The 12,144-nt window shown below is 36.7% G+C and overlaps 2 protein-coding genes across 5 annotated transcripts in view; both read right to left on the bottom strand.

The window, feature by feature from the left end:
* IPO11 (importin 11) overlaps positions 1-12,144 on the bottom strand; it is a 76,525-nt gene that overhangs the window by 9,853 nt on the left and 54,528 nt on the right. The window lies entirely within an intron of this gene.
* On the bottom strand, positions 5,084-8,336 carry LRRC70 (leucine rich repeat containing 70). The gene is made up of 2 exons (XM_084225201.1): positions 8,202-8,336; positions 5,084-7,710 (listed from the first exon to the last, which is right to left on the bottom strand). Exon 2 carries the CDS (start codon positions 7,670-7,672, stop codon positions 5,774-5,776), a length of 1,899 nt encoding a protein of 632 aa, XP_084081327.1. The 5' UTR covers positions 7,673-7,710; positions 8,202-8,336; the 3' UTR covers positions 5,084-5,773.

The raw sequence follows: 12,144 nt of genomic DNA, 5'->3' as shown, positions 1-12,144 counted from the left end.
TCCATTTATTTACAGGCACTGAACATGAACATATATTGTACTTCAATTGAAGTTGATCATTGTTTTAACACAGACAAATCTATTTAATAATATTCTTTCCTTCTCTTATTTGGGGTGAAAACTGAAGACATGGATGAACTGTAGCCCCTTACACAATAGCCACTGCTTTTGAAAAACTTCTTATCAGACACACAATAAAATTTTACACATATGACAAATAGTTAAAGAGCAATAGATAGCTTGGAAAAATGCTTATCCAGTTAGAATACTAAGCATGGAAAATATTTCTTTTATGTTTGTTTTGATAAAACTGTAATCTCATTCATGATCCTTTCTTTCAAAGGGATTAGTTTTTGTTCCCTTTTTAAAATTCAGCTACTGTTGTATTCCAGAATCTAAAGTGTATTTTGTATCATCAGTCTTGAAACTCTTGAATTCTGCAAAATGAAAACTGACATGATTTCTACTGCCTGATTGCCAGCTACATATTTTATAAGACACTTATTCCTTTGCCAAAAGGCTTCCCCATCACATTCAGAACAGCAAAACAATACACATTGTGAGACTGAATCTTTGTGAGGTTCTGAAGACAGCAAGCAAACAACCTACTGACCTCACAGCAGAGCTGAGAAAGTTAACAGTGCCTCAGTCACCTGCACAATGAGCGCTCCAAGACAGAGCAGGTTTCTTCACCAAGTCAAAGGTCCTGCCTAGCACACCTCCATTAAGACTCTTTTGCCTCATCCTTGTTTTTCAAACACATTTCTAGGAAAATGCCTTTAACACAGTTAATATTTTCCAACATGAGTAAGGTTAGTATTTCCCAAGAAGCTGCCCTCAGATTCATGTCAATAGTAGACGAGGAGCATTCAATGGAGAAAAATGTGAACACTTTGAGCCCGGGAGAAGTAAACTATGGCCTGTTCTTACACACTATTCAATTAATAATACAGGATGCTGTTCGATAGCTGTATTATTTCTTCCTTCCAAGTTGCATGAATCCCAGAATGGACTGGGTTGAAAGCGACCTCAGAGGTCACCTAGTTCTGACTCCGCTGCCATAGGCAGGTCACCTTCCAGTGGACCAGGCTGCTCAAAGCCCCATCCAACCTGGCCTTAAACACTCTCAGAGATGGAGCATCCACAGCTTCTCTGGGCAACTCAGTGCCTCATCACCCTCACAGTAAACATTTCTTCCTAAAATCTAATCAAAACCTATTCTCACTTATAAGTCATTCCCCCTTGTCCTATCACTACAGTTTCTGATGAACAGTCCCTCTCTGGCTTCCCTGCAGGCTCTTTCAGAGACTGGAACGTTGAAGTCAGGTCTCCACACAACATTCTCTTCTCCAGGCTGAACAGCCACAACTTTCTCAGCCTGTCTTCATAGGGAAAGTGCTCCATTCCTCTTACCAGCATTTTGGCCTCTGGACTTGCTCCTGGAGTATCAGGTCCTTTTTATATTAAGGGCCCTAGAGCAGGATGCAGCACTTCCAGTTGGGGTCTCATCAGACAGAGCAGCAAAAACATTGCTCTTGATAGTTACCACAAAAGCTATAGGGAAACCACTGATTTCTTGGAAAAGAATATTCCTACTTTATGACATAAATGAGAAATAGTATTTCATTTATTTAGGGGAAGATTCATGAGAGTGTTTTTGGGTTTTTTTAAGGGGAAAAAAAGGAATGTAGAGCACCTTTCAAAATGCAATCTGCTTACAGCTCTCAGTAAATATAGCAGCTTTTCTTTTCTTCCCCTTTAAATGGGACATACAGTTTCTTTCTACCAAATACCCACTCAAATATTCACCAAGTATGGAGCCATTAAACAGCGCAACTATTTCTAGAACACAAGACACATGCTGGTGAAAAATAAAGATACCACAAACTCACACTTTAAAAAAAGAAACCTCAAAGTTCAGTGGCAATATAAAATGCATTAGGCCTTTTTTTCATAAATGAGAAAGCATGCCATGCCACTCAAAGCAATACCTTTTCAAAGAGACTAAAATTAGTCTGCTTATTTCAAGAAATAATTGGAAAAGTCATATGGGCAAATTCAAACAAGACAAAGCCTGCATTCAGATTAATTTTCAGAACAGAACAGTTAATATGTTTCATACTAAAATCTTAAACCTGGGGGAAGGCACCATTTAAGCAGTTCCCCCATTGAATTACATACAGTCCAGATCAGCAATGCAACAAACAAAAGCATCAGGCTATAACTGGTTTTATACCTACCCAGGTAAATTATTGGCACAAAAACTGTTTTGGTATGCAGCAAAAGTAAAAGGCCCACAACTGGGACCTAAAACACTTCATAATCCAGTTTCAAAGATATAATGACTATTTTTTTTTTTTTAATTACAGAATGGATATTTTATGCTGCCTGTTAATAAAATTCACCTTACCAACAGAAAACAACATTTAGCATTCAGGGCAGCTTCCATAAGAATAATCTCAAAACTTCTATTTCAAAGTTTGCTTAAGTTTTAAAATAAAAACTTTATAAAGGACAGAACAGACCCCATCTGTTCTGAAAATAAAAGACAGTTTGTTGATGTTTTTCATTCTGCTTATAATTTCTAATGCACACAGCTATCTACACAACTTCTTATCCTGAGGTTTTATGTGAAAATCCATAATTTTTACTTCACTTATATAGCCAACTACTGTAGACAAAGCTCTATAATCACATTAAAACATGTCCTGACATATTTTTAATGGTGCTTAAATAAAAGGGACCCCATATCTACTTTGTAAATGCCTCAGAGAAGGATAAAAAAAAATCTGTATTAAAAAACCCAAACTTTTTTAGAGATTAAAGAAAAGAAAACATTTTCTGCTTTTCTACATTCACCAGGATGATGTAAACACCAAGAAGAGTTTGATTTCATATCTTTACTAGTTTACATATTGAGAAAGCTTAATTCTTTTTTCTTATCTCATTAGCCAAAGAAAGAGGTGGAGTGGGACAAGCAGAGATTACCCTGCACATACTGTAAGTGATGTAAATAATTATTACACGCCCTACCCCTTAGGAGCTGCACAGTTCCAGGGAGCTCCTAAAGCAGTGAAGCAGCAGCTAAGACAGTATTTCCAGGGGAGTCCTATGACTGACCATAAACCTGATCTTCATGAAGCACCACTTTGCTTCATGAGGGCAGATTTCACTAAGGCTTCTAATTATTCCCTAATGATTTTAATTGACACATGCACCACATGTGTACATGAAAGGGTTTATTTCCTCATGTGAACATTTAAATACAAAAGATACTGGCTGCTAAAGAAAGGCATTTCCCTCACAACCGCATAATAAAGGTCTCAGTGCCTTGTTAGCCTAAACCCTGTGCTGGCAAGCTGGTTATTCGAGGATGTCTCCACTCCAAAGGAGGCTTTCAATGCCTCTAACTCTCTGCTGCACAAACAGCTGTGAAAGTTTCCTTTCACGTTCCCCCACCTGGAAAACAACTCCCACAGCAGCTTGTCAGTGAGAAAGATGCACCTACAGAGAGAACCTCTCATGCCTTTCTGTAAAGAGCAGCTGTGGAAACCAAGGCCAAAAATAACAGAGCTGCCCCCTGCCAGATTTGAGAATTGAGAATTAGGTTTATTCAGTTTTTAATCTTTGTGCACTACCAAAACTCCTCTGTAAAAAAGGCATTGCAGCATTTCTAGCAAGAGAAACTTGACTAGCTTCTACTGCATTTGAAGTCCACTATTTCTGAAGCATCCACATAAAATTAAAAATTTAAAAATATAGCACATAAAATTGCAGAACCTACTACTGTGCAATCACTGATTGTGCAGTTGTTACTAAGTGAAGACAAAATTATTATTTATCACAACAAATTATGTAGGAGAGACAGAAGGTAACAAAAACAGGTTGAAGAGGAAGAGACTGCAGTGGATTAGCCTCTGGAGAAATGTGCATAAATTACATCCAGTGTTTTCCTTCTTAAAAGCATTTGCCCATTATATTTAACATCTGATCTTAAGTTAGAAAATTATTTTAAAAAATAGTTTCTACTCAAGCAATACTAAACAGTTTAAGCTTTTGTCCAAGAAGCTGAATTGAGTGTTCCCTAGAAGTATTTGATCTATGATACAATAAATTACAGACAAATACAGTATTATTTCATTACACTAATAACAAACAACAATGAAGTCATACTTGCACTTTCACACCCACCCAGTGCAGTCAAGATTTATATATGCCCTGGTAGCAGATAATAGATTTTTCCCTGCTGTAAAAGGACTGCAGATGGACAAACAGGATGAGCGGGACTTGCACAGCCCGGATATGAGTGGGAGTTACACCAGCAGGAAAGAGAGGGGAGAGAACAAGAATGCTGAGGGCAGCTCTGGTACAGCTGGAGAATGCAACAGGCTCTGGGCTGGAGCCTGGAACAGCAACATGCTTCTACACAATTTAAATCAACAGCATGGAGGAAAGTCTATCAAAGCATTGTTCCCCCACTTTTCCTTGAGGAAAATGGTCTAGCTGTAAACTGTGTAACTTATAAACATGGCTGAAATCTCTAGGGCACAGGCCTCTACAAGAAAAACAGCATCTACAAAACTAAGTCCTGTTGGTTGAAAATTTTACAACATTGGATAATTTGGCACATAGTTTTATGACATTCAATTCCAGAAACAAAGTCTGAATTATTGAAGTAACAGAAAAACAAAATTCGCAGAAATTCAGGTTGAAAATAAAGCTACATGACAAAAGCATACTGGACATAACTTGACAACAACAGAACACCAACATTTGAAATAGAAATAAAAAGTTATATGCAAACTAGAAAAGAAAATATCTCTATTCTGAAGATGAAGCTTTAACTAATAACACATATCTTGCCCTGACACCTCCAAACATATACCAAATATGTAAATGTTTTCAGCCATTAATTTAGCATTATGTACTTACAGTGTAATGTATTTCTTCAATTTGTACCTCTTATGTAGCTAAAAAGTCCCTAAAATTAATACTACATAGATGACACAGATGATGAACTTTTATTGACAATAATTAACCAGCTCTATTACCTTAGGCATAATAAATTTGGTCATTACACTTCGGTAAATTTCAACAGCATTTTGTTTTTCTTAACTCCAGTTTGGGGTATTTCATAAAATGACACAGATACACACTAACAAAAAAGTGACTTTAATATATTCATTATACAGACTGAACACACAACTTTGTATATTACAATATGCTATAGGTATGAATAGAATTTGTATAGTTTGAAATTTTTCTCTTACTCAAGAGTTTGAACATCCTAACTGTAAATATGCTTTTTTCCCTGTGCTTTATTTAACAGAGGAAGACAGAAACTCTATTACAATAAATGCATTAAATACTCTTTTCTGATTCCCCGAGATTTCTAGGCTTTGTGATCCTACTAAGAACTGATGTTTTGCTAGCTGCACAATAGCTATGGAATTTCCATAGGAACTTACATCATTAAGTACAGCAAAATAAAGTGTACTTTATACTGCATGTATACTTGAGCATAGGTGAATGATTACTACAAATAGGGACTGAGGTTAATAAACTTATCCATGTTAGACTGAAATGACATATAATGAAATAATCAAACTTCAAAACATTCAGTAAGCAAATGTTGATGCAGAACCCAAATTGTGCCATTTGCCACAGTTCTATTAAGCAGTTGATTTTAATTGGTGGAAGTATTTTTACAGAATTGAGTTCTTGATTCCTTAACCTTTCATATCACAGTTAACACCAAATCAAATGAGATAACTTACAATGATGAATGTTCGAACAAGATGACCTGTGCCTGACTTTCTGATACTGTTCGCTTGAGCAGCCTTATTTGGTCCAGTTCTGAATGTTCCACTGATTTCCGAGTTAGAGACTGCACTGAGTCAGTTATGTTGTATCGGCCAGGCTGATAAAAGCCATAATATTCTATACTCTTTTCCCCTGAGTTTTCCAGCACCTTTAGTTTTTGTCTAAACTGAATAATTTTACAGGTTAAAAACAGGATAACAGCACAAGCCAGAATGAAAAAGGCTAGTAAAATATCAAAAGCTTGATTCAGCTTTTCAACCTGTTGTGTACAAATCAGGCTTGTTTTTAATGATACAGGAGCAGGATCTGTTGTAAACAACCATTCTTCTTCTACATTTCTATTAGTAGGCATAATTTTTGCTGGAATTTGCACTGGTAACGTTGATAACACTGTAGCTGCCTGTGATGGCACTTCAACAGCATCTTCCTGATTAGGCAATGGGGTAGAAGATGCAGCTGCAGTTCCCTCCCAGAAACCAATATACTTAGTTTCTGCAGTGACAAACTGTTCCAATGTGTTGTGCCTGTTCCCTTTATGCCAGGCCATCAGCAGAGTGGTAGCACTGTGATGTACCCCAACAGATCCCAGACTTGGGGAAGAGCCTGGGCTGGCAGTGGGGCCAATGCAGTTTGACAACCAAGACCATTTCATATAATGCAAAGGTCTACCACGCATACTCTGAGGATGCTGACAGTGGATTTTTGCAGAAACAGAAGATGATGCTAGCCAATTAAGTAACGCAAACATTTTGCAGCTGCAGTTCCAAGGATTAGAATGTACCTGCAGATGAGTTAAAGATACCAAGGGCTTGAGCACTTCAGGTTGTAACTCTGTGATATTATTAAATGCTAAATTGAGTACTTTGAGTGACCGTCCCATTTTTTCAAAGGTACCATTGCCAATACTGGCTATTTTATTTCTGTCTAGCTGTAGGTACATTAAATTTTTCAATAAGGTAAAAGTGCTGGAATTTATATTTTCTAAATCATTGTAACTTAAGATTAGCTGGCTAAGGTTGTTTAATCCAAAAAACCCATTTACAGCAACACATTTTAGCTTGACATTTTTCAAATACAGATATTTAAGCTTATTAAGTCCCTTAAATGCAAAAGGCTGGATTGATCCTATGGGATTGTGAGATAAAGATAGTCTTTCAAGATTTTTGAGCCTTCCAATAGCATTTGATGGCACAAGTGGTAAGTTGTTACCTTCAAGAAACAAAGATGCAAGATTTTCAAGATGATGAAATGCTGCATCTGATATCCGTGAAATCTTATTATTAGCTAGGTTTAGTGTCTGGAGACTTATCATTCCCCAGAAAGTCCCACTTCCAAGGACACTGAGACGGTTTCTCTGAAGTGTTAAATATCTAACAGAAAGAAGATCACTAAATAATCCTCTGGGAAGAAAAGCTATTTGATTATTCTGAAGGTATAAACAATGAAGATTGGAAAGGCCTTCAAAGATTCCTGGATCCAGGCGTTTAATATGATTGCTATTTAGATGCAAGTAGCACAGTTTGGGGAGTTCCAGAAAAGCTTTTGGGTGCACGTACAAAATACTGGAATTATCCATGTAGAGTGCAGCAAGCTTCAGAAAACCTCTTAGATCATTTGGAGAGACATGTGATATATTATTCCCACTGAGGTAAACAAGAATTGCTGTTTTAGGAAGGTTCCAAGGGATGCTTGAAAGCCCTGCATTACGACAGCTAACTTGTCTCCCTGTGCAGAGCTGACAAGCAGATGGACAGCCAAAAGCCTCCTTCTGGAGCAGCAACAAAAGAAAACAATTAAATATATACAGGAATGCTCCTGGGCAGGGTGAAGAACTTTGCAGAACACACATATCCCTGTCTTTGGCCTTCTTACTCCTCTCTGACTTCACTAGTAGAGATAAAAAGAAGTATATAAATATTATTATTTCAAATATATTTATTATATATATTATTAATAACTATTTGAATCTATGTGTACAGTCTTAAAAATATTAGCATTATCCTCAAAATTGTTATTTTACATATTTTTTCATGCCAAAGAAGCAGTTTAGAACTCCAACTTACTAACTGGACTTCACGGCAAGATTTTTCAAAGTAAACGTGTAATTACATAAATATACCACTAACATAGCCAGAAAATATTTAATTGGCCGTAGCATAAAAGTATCTAAGCTGCCAAAATAACAGCTTCTATAAATTTAAAAATACTATATATTCTCTACTTCTTATAGTTAACCATCACTAAGAAATGTTTCAAAAGCATTCAAGTAGAAATGCCAACTGTAAACAAGCTATATTTTACTGGCAGATCACTTACAATATGAATTTAACTTTTATAAAGCCGAGTTACATTTAAAAGAAATGGAAGCATTTCCTTACCCCAAATCTGAAGTTCATTGTTTCTGTTATTTTGCTGTTTGCAGTCCACTAGACTATGTTATAAGCTGACCAACTACATTCATCTGTGAAATCTTTGTAAAGGCAGTATTGCTGTTTACTACAGCACTCACATTTTTGCCCAGGGTTTGCAACAGTTTGCTCAGGAAACTAAGAAAGAAGTGCCTGAAGTCAGGTTGCCATGGATACAGGAAACCCTGGGACAGGAAGCCATTTTATCTGTGCTTCAGAAGTATTGTTAGAAAGGAAATCTCAATGATTTGTTTCTAGAAAACCAAGTACTATCTTGGTCTGTAACTACTCAGTTTTGTTGTTTAAGGGTTTTTGTTCTTCTTCTGCTTTGCCTTTTTTTTTTTTTAAATCCACTGATTTAACTAGAAGAGCTTAAAAGAGTATTATCTTAGGTCTAACTTTCAGAATAAAGCACAACTATTTGTAACAGCACTATTGCATTACCTGTAACTCCCTTAACTTTCAGCCAGAACCTGAAATGCTTTATTAAATTGGTAGCAACACTTACACTGTTCACTGTCTACAGAGCCAAACTGCTGCCACATGCACACCCATTCCAGTGGTCTGGACGAAAGGGAAAAGAAACACACTCTGGAGGGAAGAGCCCAGTTTCTCCTGCCCTCTGACACGGCACAACCTGCCAGCGATCCCAGAGAAACCTATGAAATCTCAGGACATGAGACCCACATGATGTGGCTCTAAGCTGCTATGTACTTGTATTTCTGACCTGACCCAAGCACTTTGTTAAGTCTCACTTTAGGCCACCCTTTTAAACCAAATTTATCCACAGAGAACTATGAGATGGTTTCCGGTTCTGAGAGCCACACCTTTCATGCACAGCTTTCATTTCCTGCAGTATCCCCTGTGCAGAAAAAGACTACACGAGCTATAAATAGCCCTCTGCTTAAGGACCAGAGATTACACCCTCAGTTTATCCATTACAGGCAAGAAATACTTGCAAACCTCAGTCACATCAAAGGGGGAAAGGGGAGATTAGGCCTACAATAGCAACGTAACTAAAACCCCATGATTTTACTGCAACAAGACCTGCTCAGCAAAATAAAGATGACAAAGGCCCTCAGTAACCACAGCCAAAAAAGATGTGCAACAGCAGGAGAATCCAGTTCCTTCAGCTACCACGATCTCACACCGGAAGCATGAGCTCACATAACGGGTGAAATGTAACCCAAGCGTCTTTGCCTATATAATCCAATCTGAAATGCAGGGCACACATGAGAAAGGGAAGCAGAATAGACAAGGACATGCTTTTGAAGAAGCTTTCTTCCAAATACCTAATCTAAAATAAGAAATAACTACGTAAAATTGGTCCGTGGGCCATTTTAGGCAATGCCTGTAAATCAGTTACAACCCAGAATTCGAACTGCATTTGTTTCTTTTTTTCTGAGACCAATAGGTCAAAAGGAAAACTAATTCTTCTTCAGATTTGAATATTTATTTTCAGACTTATATTTTTCCACAGTATTTGACATAATTGTTGACATTGAGAAAAGTAAAATAAAATATCATGTCATTTGCTTGAAGGGAAAATACCACATAGTCCACAGGAACTATGGTGAACCATCCTGGATGTGGGGGACAGAACAGTAAGAGAAATGGAAAAAGATTATCAATAGAGTCAGATAAGGGGAAAATCAGAGACAGGCTGGCAACTGACTTCAAACAGGAAGTTATCTTCTACCTAGACTTCACTGCCTATAGTCCCTTTATATTGAAACCTATATTTGTAAAAAAAAAAAAAACCCAAACAAAAAAAAATTATTCTTCCAAGGTGTGTTGTATGAAACAACCCTTTGTAGCTACAAGAAGGAAGCCAAACTAAAAAAAAAGTTTTCAAAGGCAAATGTTCATACAGCTCTCTTTTTGCAAAATGTCAGAAGCAACATGTTTTGAAAAACTAAAGCAATTAATGAAGCTCTATGGTATATGAGATAGCACGACAATTTAGAGGAACCAGTAGAGCAGTGACTAGATAAAAGAAAGCTGATGACCAGTAACTAATTGGCTAAATGTCTCTGTGGTCTTGCACTGAAAGGACCTTATGAATATTCACAAAATTTTTGCTTAGCTTTAACCCTAGCTCCACTACGGTTCTGACAACACTGAGGACTCTTCTGATGATTGAATCCCATACCCAAAACAGGGAAAAAAAAATCTTAATCCAGATCATGGCTCCTTCCATTCTGCACTAGGAAATCTAGAGAAGTCCCGCTTAACACTTTGTCAATACTGCACCTGAAGGCCTGCAGATCTGATTGCAATATATTTTAGAGTTATTTCATTAATACTACATATTGTTGAAGTATCTGAAAGCAGCATCTGTTAAGAACAAGATTTATGTGCCACATAACTGATACCATTCTGGGGGAAACCATAAAAAAGGCTGAATGGGATACATGCGTAACTTGGATCCGCATTTGTCAAAGTGGCTCTTAAACAATAAAAAACTATTACTTTTTGAAAACTACATAAAACCCCAGGAAACACTAACAAGCTTAGGCTGCTCTCATGTTTAATTCACTGCAAATTTTCTTCTGCAGAGAGAGAACTACTAGGTTTGTACCTGAATACAGCTTCACATGGTGAGAAAATTATTTTTGAACCCCCAAGTGAATTCTATCTTAATATACTAATATTGATGAAGTTACTAATGCTATTGGCTTTTTAAATTAAAAGCTAGTTCAACTATGACTCCTTGCAAATATAAGCATGAAGCCTGAGTAACAGCAATTTGTCAAGTTGTGCATAAAATGACAGGTCAAAGTAACTGAAAGAACATACAAGCACTTCACCCATGTTACATTAAAGCCAATATAATGAATATTAGGTGGCACAAACTAGTTATCCAAATCCCACTTACATACAGCAGAAAGCATGCAGTAAGTTCAAAAACATGGTCTAAAGTCAATTTTTGAGAAGGGATTTCATTCTCGTAATTACTACAAAATTCTGTTAAAGCCCACAAATGAGGACAAACAATTTTTAGCACTGTAATTATTCTTTTAAGCTTATAAGAGTGAAACTATTTATTGCCCTCCCATTACATATTTAGCAACCATCTGCTCTTGCAGGGCTTCCTTCCTTCTACTTTTATTCTTCACAAGTAGGCTATTGTACAACTTTATTTTTTCAAATCCCTACTTCCATCTGCCCACATCATCTGTGGATATGACCCCAAATGAAAGCAATTCAGAAACTAAACTACTGCTTAGGTAGCACAGGCATCAACATTTAATTAACATCCAGCAGGCAGGTGAACTGTTGACACCTTATTAACTTACCAGATCCCAAAATACTTTTCTGTTTTTCTTATTACCTAGTTTACTGAAACATTTCTGATTGTCTCAAATATTGCAGATTCCTTCTAGTATTTAATGTTTCTGCTTCAGTAATAATCCTGACTTGCTGCTCCATTTACTGAAAACTTCTCTCTTCCATAGCGTGAAAACAACAAAATTATTTTTCCCATTGAGGATATGAAAATAAGTTTCCATTCCATTAACCAAATTTGACCTTAGACTCCAGTAAAATAATAAAACAGAAAGCTCTCATGAAACTAAAAGCTCACTTTGAGCAATTAGTTTATTCTCTTTATTCAGAAATCTAAGTCTTCTATGGAGCAACCACTAAGTCTGCAAACAAAACAGTAATATAAAAAAGGTTGGCCATGAATGTAACATGCAGATGTGATATACTGATAATAACACTACAGCTTGAGCCTTTACTTCTCACTGCAATATTTAGCAATTCTGTTCAAACTATACAAGCATCACTGTACTCAATATGAATGCAATTCAAATCAAAAGGTCCAAAGAACTCAAACTAATTTCTTCAATTTCAACTTCTAGAAATTTAATCAAAACTAAACTCAATTCTAAAACCACATTCTGCTGCT

Source organism: Fringilla coelebs (genome assembly GCF_963513975.1).
Source record: "Fringilla coelebs genome assembly, chromosome: Z".
NCBI lineage: Eukaryota > Metazoa > Chordata > Aves > Passeriformes > Fringillidae > Fringilla > Fringilla coelebs.
This window is presented reverse-complemented; position numbering and strand designations above follow the sequence as displayed.